The sequence below is a fragment of the Symphalangus syndactylus genome, chromosome 23 (genome assembly GCF_028878055.3).
Source record: "Symphalangus syndactylus isolate Jambi chromosome 23, NHGRI_mSymSyn1-v2.1_pri, whole genome shotgun sequence".
NCBI classification, from domain to species: domain Eukaryota; kingdom Metazoa; phylum Chordata; class Mammalia; order Primates; family Hylobatidae; genus Symphalangus; species Symphalangus syndactylus.
This window is the reverse complement of record NC_072445.2, coordinates 35,093,820-35,109,793: the sequence shown is the minus strand read 5'-3', so window position 1 is coordinate 35,109,793 and position 15,974 is coordinate 35,093,820. Positions and strand designations below refer to the sequence as shown.

Genomic DNA, 15,974 nt, shown 5'->3' with positions numbered 1-15,974 from the left:
CCCTTGAGCCTCGATCCTCGCTGCAGCCTCCACCTCCTGGGCTCAGGCAATCCATTTCAGCCTCCCAAAGTGCTGGGCCCAATTACAGGAACGAGCCATCGTGCCTGGCCTTACACTATATTTTAATGCTTTTTTTGAAAATGGAAACTTTTACAGGCAATTCACTTCTTCAAACTAATGATAAGGAAATGATGCTGTTCTGTCCTGTTATGTGTTTTGTGTGCGTGTATGTGTGTGTGTGTTTTTCTTTTTTGAGACAAGATCTTGCTCTATTGCCCTGGCTGGAGTGGGGTGGCTCAGTCATGGCTCACTGCAGCCTTGACCTTCGGGCTCAAGGAATCCTTCCCCGTCAGCCTCCCCAGTAGCTAGTACTACAGGTGCATGCTACCACACTTGGCTAATTCTTTTTTTGACATGGAATATCACTCTGTGTCCCAGGCTGGAGTGCAGTAGTGCAATCTTGGCTCACTGCAGGCTGGTCTCAAACTCCTAACTTCAGATGGTCCACCCACCTTGGCATCCCAAAGTGCTGGGATTACAAGTGTGACCTACTGTGCCCGGTGATTTTGCTCATTTTAGATACTAGAACTTTTTAATTAATTAATTTATTTATTTTTCCTGAGATGGAGTCTTGCTTTGTCGCCAGGCTGGAGTGCAGTGGCGTGATCTTGGCTCACTGCAACCTCTGCCTCCTGGGTTCAAGCAATTCTTTTGCCTCAGCCTCCCGAGTAGCTGGGACTACAGGTGCGCACCACCACACCAGGAGTTCAAGGCTGCAGTGAGCCATGATCGTGCCACTGCACCCCAGCCTGGGCAACAGAGCGAGACCCTGACTCCACAAGTAAATAAGTCAACATCATATGATCTGTACCAGGGTACAGGCAGGTGCTATTATCCCCACTTTCCATCCTCAACTCTGAGTTGAGTCATATATCAACCTCTAGTAAAAAGTGGCATGCTCTCAGTCAAAGGGGCAAGCCCAAACCACGTGGAAAGGATCTTATCTCTCTTGAGAGCTAATATAAAAAGAATTCCTCCTAGATATAAGCATTGTGACATCAGTTACTTAGGCTAAACATGCCTATTATGCTAAGTGAATTATTAACAATAAACACTTTAACTCTGTGGCATGTTAATTATCATAATATGATTTACGATTTGTTTTAACCTTAGGTTCTATGTACCTTGAAGCCATTTATATTTTGGTATACTTTTTTTTTTTTTTTTTTTATACTTTAGGGTTTTAGGGTACATGTGCACAATGTGCAGGTTTGTTACATATGTATCCATGTGCCATGTTGATTTCCTGCACCCATTAACTCGTCATTTAGCATTAGGTGTATCTCCTAATGCTGTCCCTCCCCCCTTCCCCCCACCCCACAACAGTCCCCGGAGTGTGATGTTCCCCCTCCTGTGTCCATGAGTTCTCATTGTTCAATTCCCACCTATGAGTGAGAACATGCGGTGTTTGGTTTTTTGTCCTTGCGATAGTTTACTGAGAATGATGTTTTCCAGTTTCATCCATGTCCCTACAAAGGACACGAACTCATCATTTTTTATGGCTGCATAGTATTCCATGGTGTATATGTGCCACATTTTCTTAATCCAGTCTATCGTTGTTGGACATTTGGGTTGGTTCCAACTCTTTGCTATTGTGAATAGTGCCGCAATAAACATACGTGTGCATGTGTCTTTATAGCAGCATGATTTATAGTCCTTTGGGTATATACCCAGTAATGGGATGGCTGGGTCAAATGGTATTTCTAGTTCTAGATCCCTGAGGAATCGCCACACTGACTTCCACAATGGTTGAACTAGTTTACAGTCTCATATTTTGGTATACTTTTAATGGTTACTATACACTAGACTATATGTATTGGACTAGACATGGAGAGTCAAAAAAGAGTATGTGATCAGAGTAGAACTCATGCCCTAGCTTCCTTCGTGTCTACCTCCTACCTCAAGTGGAAGCAGTAGAAAAAGTAATTACCTAAGATTTTTTGGATTCTGGTTTGTGGAGAAGCACCCTTATATTTAGGCTGATGGGTGGCTAAATTAGAAAGTATTTTTTGTGATTTAGAATTTTATACGGAGATGTTCATTGTGATTAATTATTCTTTGTATTAGCAGATTTTTGCTTTTTATAGCTGCATGATTTCTTGTTTATTATTCATTGTTGTCTATTAATAAACAAAAACTTTATTTCACTGAAACAGCGATATATAATACAAGTTGGGTTTTTTAATAATGACTGACTTTTTTCTTTGGGAATACATTACTGTTAAAAATGTAGATTATTAGATACATTATTTTTAATGAATATAAGTGGTATAATTAGAAGGCTGAAAAGAATCCTTGGAAACATTAGTTTAATTTGATAGCTAAGAAACTGAGGACAAGATACTTATTCTTTGTAGCATATTTTCTAAAGTCATTTCATTGTCTCACCAAGAAGTACTTGCATAAAGCCAGTTCAATTCTAGCATCTGTTGAATATTTAAGGTTGAGTAAAGTGGGTGAGTTTAACAGATATTTTCCCTTATTTCTTTTAGGCGAATGTGCATTGGGAAAGTCGACATTAATCAACTCATTATTCCTCATAGATTTGTATTCTGCAGAGTATCCAGGTCCTTCTCACAGAATTAAAAAGACTGTACAGGTATGGATATTAGTATTGTTAATTGATGATAAGCTGGAATAATATTAATACACACAAAGCACATGTCGTAACTTTTATTATGCTTCCTTAGAGGTAAGATGCAAACTTGCCCTTAGCCAGTGTAAGATGGTGAATATGATTTCATCAAATTAAAAAAAAAAGGAGAAGAAGTACAGTTAATCAGAAGAATTATCTTGACTAGAACTTTCCAAATTTGTCGTAAGGACTCTCCTAGAGATGACACTGTGACATAGTAACCAATTCCTCTGGAGTTGTGCTATCTAGTATGATAGTCATTTGCCATATGTATAAATCAGTTAAAATTAATTAAATTAAAAATGCAATTTCTCATTTGCTCCAGATACATTTCAAGTGCTCAACAGCCACATGTGGCAAGTGGCTGCCATTTTGTGCATTACATATATGAAGATTTTCATCATTGCAGAAAATTGCGTTGGATGATGTAGAGAAAACATGATTTATAGAAAAGCTATTGTTATTTAAATACAGTGTTCTATGTTAGTCAGTGGGATAATACCATATCATAGTTGAATGGCAATAGCAATTCTGTAAGACTCCCAAGGTATATATGATCTAATTTACTGCTTCTCAGTCTTTGCTATGCATTCCAATCCTGGGTATCCTGTTAAATTTAGTTCTTCTAGTAGGTCAGAGATGGGCTGTATTTCTACATTTCTAACAAGATCCCAGGTGATACTGATGCTGCTGGATGGTAGATCACACTTTATAGAGCAAGGGGCTAGACTCCAGATGTGCACTTCTTATTAAATGGTACAGCAGCCTGTAGCCACTTCTCATCTTAGCAAAGGTCACCTAACTTCAAGTAACATGACTTGGGTTCGTATACGAACTTTGCCACTTATTTGATAAAGTTGTTTAACTTCTTTAAACCCATTTACTTTTCTATAAAATGGAGATAATACCTATTATAAAATTGTTTTTAAGACATACTCTAAAATAATGTAGCTAGATAGAAGAATTCTCAGTATTGTATGAAATTTAAAACTGTTTAATTTTATCCATTTGTATAAATTCTATCTCAATCCTAATTTAAACCTGATATTTAGACCTTCAGTTTTTCCATAAGTCCTAAGTGAAGAAAACAACTATGAAATTTTAGTCTGAAGTAATTATCTTAGTATTTTATAAATAATATTTTTATTTTTGTTTGAATTCACATTGTTTTTCAGGTATTTTTCTGTCAACTATTAAAACTCCTAAGTTCATCATGAAGTTTTTATATTATTTAAAGTAATCTCTCATTTGAAATTTAAAACTGAATATAATTGTTTTTATATTATGAAGTGTGTTATTAATACACTTAGTGCAAATAATATGCTAATAATTTAGCTGTGTTTCAACAATAAATAGTTTATTTTCTTTCATTTGGAACGTTTTGAAGTAATGAATAAAGATTTATTCAACATAATTTATATTTTTGAATCTTTATATAGAATAACTGGACATATCTTCCACTGGTAAATTCATTTTGCCTATTTGAAAATATCAATTATTGTCCGTTAACAGTCATCAGTTAATTCATATGTAGAATTGCAACTTAATTGTTTGTTTATTTGCATTCTATAGCTGGCAGCCTGTTATCGATTACATTGATAGTAAATTTGAGGACTACCTAAATGCAGAATCATGCACGAACAGACATCAGATGCCTGATAACAGGGTGCAGTGTTGTTTATCCTTCATTGTTCCTTCAGGACATGGGTCAATACCTTGATACTTCTGATTCCTTTTTGTTGTTGTTGCTTACTGTTACCTGTATGTGCATATTTTAGTAATCTTTAAGTTTGTGAAGTACATACAGTTATACCCATTATGAAGTACCAAATTTCATGTAGAAATGTCTTAGTTGAAAAGCCTTTTTAAGTCCTGTATAAGCTAAGTGATTTTACTCCTTAGTTCTTTATTCATAAGGATTTTCCCTGCTTCGTGGAAATAAACAGTGTTGCCACCATGGTTTGAGGTCTCAATGTGGCAAATTTAGCTTTCATGTTGACCACTCTGCTACTAATTGAACAACCAAATGAAGAGAAGTAGCCATACCAGTTAGATCTACTCAGAATCAAAGACGGTATTTATTATAAGTCTCTTAAGAGATGGTTATCAAAAGCACTTGCATGCCGGTGTTTTCTTGTGCCATTTCTTTCTACAGTAAATCTATTTGGCTTCTGTTTCACCTTAGCTGTCATAGACATGTTGTTTAGGTATCATATTGTCATTACTAACTTTTTGTTTAATAGGGCATAAGACCTAAGAATCTAGACATTAATCTGATGTGATTGTTCTGTTATAGTTAGCCTGTACTCCCTTTTTTTGTTCTTTGTACTTCCCCTTTATTTTGAGTACATATATGTGTCATTGACAGCTGCAGATTTTTCCAGTTATTCTTCCTCAGTCTTTTCCTTTGGGTAAGTAACTCAGCATACATAATTCAGCCACCTGATAATTGTAACTCCACCATCTCTCCACTGAAAGAACTGTAGTAGCATCAGGCTAAACAGCATTAAGTTATCTAACACTCACATTACAGTAGTAGTGTAAACCAATTCCTTCAAGTATACCTTTCTCTTCTATTTTTGGCTTCTCGCTCTCTCTTTTTTTTTTTTTTTTTTGTAGATGGGTCAATGCCCGTTATCACTCTAGATGGATAAGGGAGCTTTAATTATATACTTACATGTTTGCACTGTCAGATTGGAGTGGGTAAAAATGTTTCTTCTTTTATGTTTAATACTCTTTATTTATTTATTTATTCTTTTTGCTGTGCCCTAGACCATTACATAACTGAAGACTCCCACCTTCAGGCAGGATTGCGTAGTACATGTTTGTAACTACTTCACATTGCCTTTTGTTGAGGTAATTTCAGTTTTTATTATTATTATTATACTTTAAGTTCTAGGGTACATGTGCACAATGTGCAGGTTTGTTACATATGTATACATGTGCCGTGTTGGTTTGCTGCACCCATTAACTCGTCATTTACATTAGGTATTTCTCCTAATGCTATCTCTCCCCCATCCCCGCACCCCACGACAGGCCCCGATGTGTGATGTTCCCCACCCTCTGTCGAAGTGTTCTCATTATTCAATTCCCACCTATGAGTGAGAACATGCGGTGTTTGGTTTTCTGTCCTTGTGATAGTTTGCTCAGAATGATGGTTTCCAGCTTCATCCATGTCCCTACAAGGGACATCAGCTCATCCTTTTTTATGGCTGCATAGTATTCCATGGTGTATATGTGCCACATTTTCTTAATCCAGTCTATCATTTAACCGTGTTCTCAGTTTACATATTTAAATCACTAAACTGACTCTTTGACTTAAAAGGCTCAAAAAAAGCAATCTCAAAAATACAGCACACTGTATAACCTTTTATGAGTATTTATGTAGCTTCTTGTATTTATATTTTTAAATCTTTCTCATTTAACTTGTCAGGGCCTTTTCCTGAAAGCCAGCTGAGTGAAATCTTAACCTGAAGTTAAGTCAATAAAATTTGTCAGCTTATACCCAATTTTATTTTAGATCTGGACTCTCTCCAAGTTTAGTAATTCTCATGAAATCACATTCCTCCCATCCCTTTGGGGAAAATTTTATTTCTTAAAATTGCATGGGAAATGAGAGCTTTTTTAAAAGAAAAAATTTTTTATATTCAAATGATATCTAGTGGCTTTGCACCATTTCTTATTTGTCACAAGGGGTAAGGTGTTTAAAATTGCTTTATCTTATATATAAAATGTACCTTTGAATAATTTCTCAGTTTTAACTATTTTTAGGAATGGAGCAAAGTTTTGCCCATTGGTATATGATATTGTGGATTAAGTGAAAGAATATGAGGCTGGGCACGGTGGCTCACGCCTGTAATCCCAGCACTTTGGGAGGCTGAGGCGGGCGGATCACCTGAGGTCGAGAGTTCGAGACCAGACTGACCAACATGGAGAAACCCCGTGTCTACTAAAAATACAAAATTAGCCGGCCGTGGTGGCCCATGTCTGTAATCCGAGCTACTAGGGAGGCTGAGTCAGTACAATCGCTTGAACCTGGGAGGTGGAGGTTGCGGTGACCCGAGATCACACCATTGCACTCCAGCCTGGGCAACAAGAGTGAAACTCCTCCTCCTCAAAAAAAAGAATATGACACAGAATTTTATGTATAGAGTTCCAGATACCCTGCTCACTACAGACTGAAATTCCATGCAGTCTAATACATTAATCAGAGCCTTTCCATCTTGTCTGGGTAGTCCCTAGGTTCCCTTTTTAGAGGAATTTGTTTTTAGAGTAATTATAAATTGGTCCAACAGTGTACTTTCAGTGCCTCCTACCTCCCTCTACAAAGTATGAACTGCATGCATGGCTAATTTATGATTTCAGTTATTATTCCTTCATGTGCATTGTTCCCTATTTTGTAACTATTATTAAAGTAAAAAACTGACTTGGAACATAAATTTTAAAATAGTGTTTTATCCTTCAAGTATTAATTACCACTTTTAGAAAAATTGGTATCATCCAGTGAGTTTTATACAGGATTTTTTTCCCTTAGAAATACATACATACATACATACATACATACAAAAAAAATTTATCATTTACCCTGTAGTTGTTTATTATGCTGTAGACTTTGAGGTTAAATAGTCTTTTCTCTCTAGTGTGGGTTTATCTTTTAGAAATGATAAAGGATTTTCTATTGCTTAAAAACAAGATTTAAAAACTAAATTTGTTGGTGAAAAGACCAGCCAATATAAAACTAAATGGAAAGAAGAAAAAAATTCAACCAGAATGTAATATCATGTGAACTAAATGTTTTTTGTTGCTGACGTTTTGTAGGCTTCTGAAATTTAATGAGACTTTTACAAGGTTTACCTTTTCTCCCTAAAGTTTAATTTTTAAACTGACCTCAATGATTTTTGACCCTTTGGTTATATTTAAGGAGTTGACTTCTCTAATTTCCTTATCATGTTTATTTTTAAATATCTTTCTCTTTAAAAGTTGGGATATTATAATAAGTATTCAGCAAGTATTGATTTGCGTTTAAATAGAAAATCTTGTTATTTGGATTTTAATACTTTATATTAAATGCCTTTAAGATTTATTAAAATTTTAGATTAACTGAACTCTACTTTTTTGTCACTGGATTAATAAGCAGGCTTGTATCTGACATAATAGCTTAATAAGGCAGTGACAATTTAAATTAGTCATGAGTATAAATTGAAAAACCATAATTTAGAAATCTGAGATTGAATAACTCATGGCATTTCTATTTAGTGTTTTATATAATGATTAATAAAAAGAAGCAAAACTTAATTTTTTTTTCAAAGATGGATAGCTTCAGGCCAGATGCAGTGGCTTACGCCTGTAATCCCAGCACTTTGGGGACCAAGGCAGGAGGATTGCTTGAGGCCTCAGACTAGGCAACATAGTGACATCCTGTCTCTACAAAAAATAAAAAAATTAGTTGGGGCTGGGCGCAGTGGCTCACACCTGTAATCCTAGCACTTTGGAAGGCTGAGGCAGGGGGATCACCTGAGGTCAGGAGTTCAAGACCAGCCTGGCCAACATGGTGAAACCTTGTCTCTACTAAAAATACAAAAATTAGCTGCGCGTGGTGGTAGATGCCTGTAATCCCAGCTACTTGGGAGGCTGAGGCAGGAGAATCGCTTGAACTCGGGAGGCAGAGGTTACCGTGAGCCAAGATTGTGCCACTGCACTCCAGACTGGGCAATAAGAGTGAAACTCAAAAAAAAAAAAAAATTAGTTGGGCATGGAGGCACACTCCTGTAGTCCTAGCTACTTAGGAGTCGAAAGTGGAAGAAATGGAGGCTATGGTGAGCTATGACTACACCACTGCACTCCAGCCTGGGTGACAGAGCAAGACCCTGTCAAAAAAGTAAATAGAAATGGATAGGTTTGTTTAGTTAACACTAGTGAGGCAAGAATACAGTTTACAGATTAATATAAACAGCGTTATTCCATCCACCACTCTTTTTCATTGTGCTCCCTATTCTCTGAATGCCAGTGTCAAATTTCAAGGGATTTAAGACAAGGAGAATTAGAATAGGCAACTATCTTAATCCTCCATGTTTGCTTTCTCCCCCTCACTGTCTCTTTCTGCCTGTCAGCCTTACTACCACAGCAAAGTACATACAGTAATCTTTGTTAGTAAAAAGACTGGACTATCTTATTAGTCTTAGGACTCTGATCCCCCCAATTTTAATATATGTGTTTCTCTTTCTTCATTTTAAAATGTCAGTCAATTCAATTATTAGTATTAGTCAATACAGTTAATAACAGAATGAGACCTTTATTTCATTTTTCTCATGTTTTTATAAAAATTAAGGAATACCACTTTAGAATGGTAGTCCTTTTCAAAATATTTCTAGTGTCTTCATTTATTCTTGTGAAACATAAAATTTTAGTCCACAGTGTGTTCTAGATTTGAGGACTTTGGTTCTCATTTAGAATTGCTAAAGGACATAAGGAAAATCGCAGCAGCTTACTTTTTTCTCAGCAAATATTTGGGCACCTTCATGAGTGTTAGATACCATGCTAGGTCCTGAGGATACAGATGAATGAGACAAGGCCCTTGCTGCAAAGAGTATTTCAGTGAGAAGATGGGAAAAACAAATACAGATGCTCCTTGACTTGGGACAGGGTTACATTAACCCATCGTAAGTTGAAGATACGTTTGATACACTTTGCCTACTAAACATGATAGCGTAGCCTACGGTTGGACAAATCATCTAACATAAAGCCTATTTTGTGATAATGTTTTGAATATCTCATGTAATTTATTGAATACTATACTGAAAGTAAAAAACAGAATTGTTGTATGGTTTCTATTCAATGCGTATTGCTTGCACACTATCAAAAATTTGAAAAATTGTTAAGTGCAATCATAGTTAGTGAGGAAGCATCTGTATGCAGGCAGGCAGTTACTGTACAGCACATTAAGCGTTGTGACCACATAGAAATATGCCTAGTCTTAGGTTGGAGAAGGATTCCCAGTGGAAATTGGATCATAAACCAGTGTCTTGGGGATGAATAGGAATTAGCCAGGCCAAGGAGAAGCAGGATGATAATGGAGGGTGTTCCAGCCAAGGTGGTAGCCTGTGGCCAGATGTCAAAGTATGGTGCTTTCAAGGAATTGTAAGAAGTTCAAAAAGGTTGGCACATTGGAAGTAGGAGGCAAAGGAAAGGCTAGGAATGCTAAGAGATGAGGTCAGCTAGAGAATCTATGTCTTCACAAGCCTCGTAGGCCATACTAGTTAGTTAAGGCATCTGGTCTTTAATAAGATTTTTGGTCAGGGCATAACTTAATAAGATTGGGATTTAGAAAGACCACTCTGACTTCAGTATGGATGGTTTGTATTACAGTTATTCATTCCAAAGTTCTTGGTGGCCTAAAGTAATGGAAATGGAGATATACATACATATATATATACATCTATACACATACTATATATATGGGAAGAGGATTAGAGGAGGGGAGGAATCCTAGGTTTCACACTTGAGTAATTGGGTAGACTGTAGTGCCATTCACTGAGATAGGAAGCATAGAAGAGAGAAAATGAGGTTCAGATGAGCTTTTGATTTTAAGGAGCCCATGGAACACCCGGGTAGCATATCCACTGGGTAAACACAAATCTGGAATGTGACAGTGAGATATGGGCTGTGTATGAAGATTTGAGAGTCAGTTGACCAATTGAAGATAATTGATGTCTAATTGGGGATGTGAAGAATCTTGTTCTCCCAAACTGATCAATTCAGTCATATTAAATACTATGTATTTCAGACTTACACCATTGGATATTGAGTTTATGAAGTGTTTGCATGAAAAAGTGAATATCATCCCACTTATTGCCAAAGCAGACACACTCACACCAGAGGAATGCCAACAGTTTAAAAAACAGGTGAGCAGGATGTGTTAACTCAGGTTTCTTATACCATTCTCATAATTTGCAGTTTTTACTATTTTTAGTGTAATGTGTTGCAATCCATTCCTCTTACTGCTTTACTGTATTGTCATTTATGCTGTACTAAAAATAACTCTTGAATCTTCTGCCTTAGTTTTCCCCTCAAAGCTCTTACTCATTATCGTAGTATCCTTATACTTTGTCAGTTTTTAAATATGGTTGTTTTAAGTGTTTTTATTTCTTGTTTTGAGACGGAGTCTCGCTCTGTTGCCCAGGTTGGAGTGCAGTGGTGTGATCTCGGCTCACTGCAAGCTCTGCCTGCTGGGTTCACACCATTCTCCTGCCTCAGCCTCCCAAGTAGCTGGGACTTACAGGCACCTGCCACCATGCCCGGCTAATTTTTTGTATTTTTAGTAGAGACGGGGTTTCACCGTGTTAGCCAGGATGGTCTCGATCTCCTGACCTCATGATCCTCCTGCCTTGGCCTCCCAAAGTGCTGGGATTATGGGCCTGAGCCACCGTGCCTGGCCTGAAGTGTTCTTTCTGTTTTACACTTACCTATTTCCATTTTTAGTTTGTAATGTGCTAAGTTTCAAATACTATCATGTAATGCATTTCTCTTCTTTTATTATGTATTTCAATTTGGATTTGTACTGATAAAAGTAAAAAAGATGAATATGAAGTGACCTCTTCTTTCAAATTGGTCACATTCTGGTGGTTGTACTCAGGTCATTTAATATATAACCTCTGACTAAAACCACTGGTTTTAGAGCCAGCTCCTATTATTCGTTTTTCTCATCATGTATTTTCACCTCATTTATTCTGTTTTATTTTGTTTTTTTAATACATATATGTAGGTACATACCCTAATTGTAAAATATATGTGTTTCTATTTTTTTCAGTGACAATTTTATTTCTGTTTGCTTCTATCTAGTATAGTAACCATGTAACACAATTTGTTCAGGGTCCTTTTATAGCTACTGGGAACATTTGCCATGAAAATTGCACCAAAATATAAGTATAGGCAGGGAAGCTAGTTTTAGGTATATTAGCCATTGGTTTGTTATGGGCCCAAAGAAGGATAGGTAGTTGAAAATTATTTGGATGTCTATATTCTGTTTAGAATTTGGAGTGATTTTGGACATGATAATTTAATTTGAACTAGATCCTTCCTGATGTTATTATTAAGTTGTCTCCTTTAGTTTTCTGCATTCTCCTTATTAATTCTTGATTTCTAGGGTGTGTTTTCTCCCTGTGTCCTTCCTTAATCTTGTAACTGTTGCTCCTCAGTTTGTGTGTATGCACATGTACATGCAAGGATTTTTCTGATGAATGTGCAGGGAGCAGTGGTGTACTTAGTTTTACTTTACTTTTGCCAGATTCTACTAAAAATTTTAGGTAAGTTTATCCCTGTTTATTCAACTAAATAAGACACTTGGGGATTTATATCTAAAGGAAAAATCTCAGTCATTGTAAATCAATGATCTAAAGTCATTATCGTGGAAATCAATCAGAGAAATCCCTTTCTGGAGTTTTACATCTTTTTTGGAACTCTTTTGGTATGATAGCTATATGACTTTAACACTTCTGAAGTAATTGGATTTGGTGTTTATATATCAACTTTACAGTTTAAAAAAAAAGACCAGCATAGTACTTTGATTTTAGATAATAATTTTGCATCATTAAAAAACAGTAAAGGATCTGGAAACAAGGGGCCATATAGGAATCTAAGAAGCATGTAATAAACATAAGACTAATATACTAATTATTAATGTACTAATTATGTATGGTGCTCTTTGGCTGACTACTTCTTCCATTTTACATAAAGAAATCCAAGAACATAAAATTAAAATATATGAATTTCCAGAAACAGATGATGAAGAAGAAAATAAACTTGTTAAAAAGATAAAGGTAGGTTCATCCCTGTACATACACTAAAGTAATCTGAGACCTTAAAAACATACTACAACGTCCACAGGAAAGATCAAAAGTATCAGTGTTTTAAGTAGTTGGCTTACAAAATGCCTAGGGAGATTTAATGTTGAATTCAACTTTATAGTTAACTTTGAAGATTAGCTACTATATATAATAAGGAATTGTATAAACTACTGAGGTGAATAACACAATCCTTATTTCAAATTGTTTTTAATTAACTGGCTTTCATATTATTTAATCTTTTCCCTCCTAAAAAATAAGTGATGAGAAAGGAAAGGAGAGAATTCCTTCTGTTATGTTTTAATTGCCAGACAAAAACGTATTTCTTTTGTCTTTATAAAAGCCAACCAAAATTACAGCTAGATAGGAGGAATAAGTTCTAGCATTCTGTAGCATTGTAGGGTGGCTGTAGTTAACAGTAATTTAGTCTATATTTTCAAATAGCTAGAAGAGAGGATTATGAATGTTCCCAATACTGAAAAATAAGTGTGAGTTGATAACTGCAAATTACTCTAATTTGATCATTACGTATTTGTATACAGGTATCAGAATACCATACTGTACCCCACAAATATGTACAATTATGTTTCAATTAAAAATAATAAAAAGCAACCAAAAATTTACATCAAAATAATTTTCTGTAGTTTGATTTATCATGGTTTTCTAAGTACTTTGGCCCTAAAAATGGTATACTGAATAATGGCATTATGTAGGCAAATACCTTGGAATAATGAAATGCTTGTACCTCGCCAGTGAAGAATTTCTGCAGTTGTATGAAATGGCTGGTTATATATTTCCGGGAGGCACAGAATTGTGAAGGGCTATGCATGGATGAATACAAATCCAGTCACCTGGATTTGAAGTTCATGGTTAGAGCTTAGCAAATATACTATTCCCTGCTTTAGGTACTGTTATAGTTGGTTCATGATTAAGTAGGCAGGCTAGTCAGTAGCCTCCTTTTTTTTTTTATCCCCAAATGCTTTTCTATATATACGTGTATATATATGTATATATGTATACGTGTATATATATGTGTGTATATATACACATATATACGTGTACATATGTATATGTATATATACACGTATTTATACGTGTACATGTGTATATGTATATATACACGTATTTATACGTGTACATGTGTATATGTATATATACACGTATTTATACGTGTACATGTGTATATGTATATATACACATATATACGTGTACATGTGTATATGTATATATACACGTATACGTGTACATGTGTATATGTATATATACACATATATATACACACACACACATATATATATATATATATATTTTTTTTTTTTTGGAGATGGAGTCTTGCTCTGTCGCCCAGGCTGGAGTGAAGTGGCACATCTCGGCTCACTGTAAGCTCTGCCTCTGGGGTTCACGCCAGTCTCCTGCCTCAGCCTCCCAAGTAGCTGGGACTACAGGCGCCCGCCGCCACGCCCGGCTAATTTTTTGTATGTTTAGTAGAGACGGGGTTTCACCATGTTAGCCAGGATGGTCTCAATCTCCTGACTTCGTGATCCACCCACCTCAGCCTCCCAAAGTGCTGGGATTACAGGCGTGAGCCACCGCGCCCAGCCAATGCTATTATATTTTTTACCTTTTTCCTCCCAAGTATGGGACAACTTTCTGTAGTGATTTTTAGTAAATAATTTGCCCAGTATATTCTATATTCTTAACTTTAAAGAGGAAATTTGGCAGGGCGCGGTGGCACATGCCTGTAATCCCAGCACTTTGAGAGGACAAGGCGGGCGGATCACGAGGTCAAGAGATCGAGACCATCCTGGCTAACATGGCGAAACCCCGTCTCTACTAAAAATACAAAAAATTAGCCGGGCGTGGCGGCGTGCGCCTGTAGTCCCAGCTGCTGGGGAGGCTGAGGCAGAAGAATGGCATGAACCTAGGAGGCGGAGCTTGCAGTGAGCTGAGATCGCGCTACTGCACTCCAGCCTGGGCGACAGAGCGAGACTCCATCTCAAAAAAAAAAAAGAGAGAAAATTTAATTTTATTTATTGTTTACCTTGTCGGTAATATCATGTGATGTCATTTTACTAAATATTTGTTAAGTGGCCTATAAAAACTAATGCAGAAACTATCAAAAGTTTCTATCAATTTTTTTTTTGGCTAATCTGTTGAGTAATGTAACTTTTTTTATTCTTGAATTTGTGACGACTACAGAGATGTATTTGAACAAGAATACTTTGTTTTATAGTACTGTTTACCTCTTGCTGTGGTGGGTAGTAGTACTGTCATTGAAGTTAATGGCAAAAGGGTCAGAGGAAGGCAGTATCCTTGGAGTGTTGCTGAAGGTAAGGTTTTCTTCAGTGAATGACTTTCTATAAGATCTCAAAACTGTGATTAAAAATTTGCATTTATAGTAAGTAGTATGGTACGCGTACTGTAGTGATATAGCCTAGATTTCAAGGACAGTATTGATTTCAGGTTCTTATAGTCTCATTTTCCTCTTGAGTATATTCATATTTTTCAAACCTGTATCCTACTAAGTCAGGTAAGTATGTGTTAAGTCCTAAAGTTGTAGTATAGGTCGAACATTTTATTTTTTTTTTTTTGAGATGGAGTCTCGCCTGTCACCCAGGCTGGAGTGCAGTGGCATGATCTCAGCTCACTGCAATCTCTGCCTCCCGAGTTCAAATGATACTTCTGCCTCAGCCTCCTGAGTAGCTGGGACTATAGGCGTGCACCACCACACCTGGCTAATTTTGGTATTTTTAGTAGAGACAGGATTTCACCATATTGGCCGGGCTGCTCTCAAACTCCTGACCTTACGATCCGCCCGCCTCAGCCTCCCAAAGTGCTGGGATTACAGGCGTGAGCCACCGCACCCCGCCTAGGTTGAACATTCTTAAAGAGAAAATTCAAAATGTGAATTGCTCCAAAATCTAAAACGTTTTGAGCACTAACATGCCGCTCAAAGGAAACGCTCACTGGAGCATTTTGAATTTTGGATTTTTGGATTAAGGATGCTCAACCAGTAAGTGTAACACAGATATTCCAGAATTCCAAAAGAATTGAAAACACTTCTGGTCCCAAGCGTTTCAAATAAGAGATATTCAACTTGCCCCACCCAGGTTGGCATCCCTGCCTCATCATTAAGTCTATTTCTGTTTTCTTATTTGAAAACATACCTAAAATTCAGGGGTTCTTTACCTGGAGCCCAAAGTTTGCTCCCAGGGAATCTAATGAACCTCCTGGAATCAAACATTTTGGAGAGAAGGCCAGTCACTTTTATCGGAATGTCAGATGGGTCATGGACCCTCAAGAATTATTTTAAAAATGTATAAGCCCAGTTAAAACATTCACAGTCTCCTTTCCTCAGTGCAAAAGTTGTCCTTTTTGACATCGCATATTTAGAGTAAAAAAATTTCATTAGTAGGAGATCCTCTTTACTAGTTTTGTAA

The 15,974-nt window shown here is 36.6% G+C and overlaps 1 protein-coding gene across 29 annotated transcripts in view; it reads left to right on the top strand.

The window, feature by feature from the left end:
• LOC129472916 (septin-7-like) overlaps nt 1–15,974 on the top strand; it is a 61,331-nt gene that overhangs the window by 1,287 nt on the left and 44,070 nt on the right. For 10 of the 29 annotated variants that reach the window (XM_063632197.1, XM_063632199.1, XM_063632193.1 and 7 more), the window contains exons 2-7: nt 2,553–2,659; nt 4,268–4,402; nt 10,479–10,596; nt 11,979–11,997; nt 12,428–12,510; nt 14,768–14,864. In XM_063632197.1, coding sequence (XP_063488267.1) covers nt 4,347–4,402; nt 10,479–10,596; nt 11,979–11,997; nt 12,428–12,510; nt 14,768–14,864 — 373 coding nt within the window. In that variant the 5' untranslated portion in view covers nt 2,553–2,659; nt 4,268–4,346. Of the gene's footprint in view, nt 1–2,552; nt 2,660–4,267; nt 4,403–5,467; nt 5,552–9,194; nt 9,355–10,478; nt 10,597–11,978; nt 11,998–12,427; nt 12,511–14,767; nt 14,865–15,974 lie in introns of those variants that run through there. The other 19 variants (XR_010119035.1, XR_010119034.1, XR_010119032.1 and 16 more) reach the window with 11 other exon arrangements.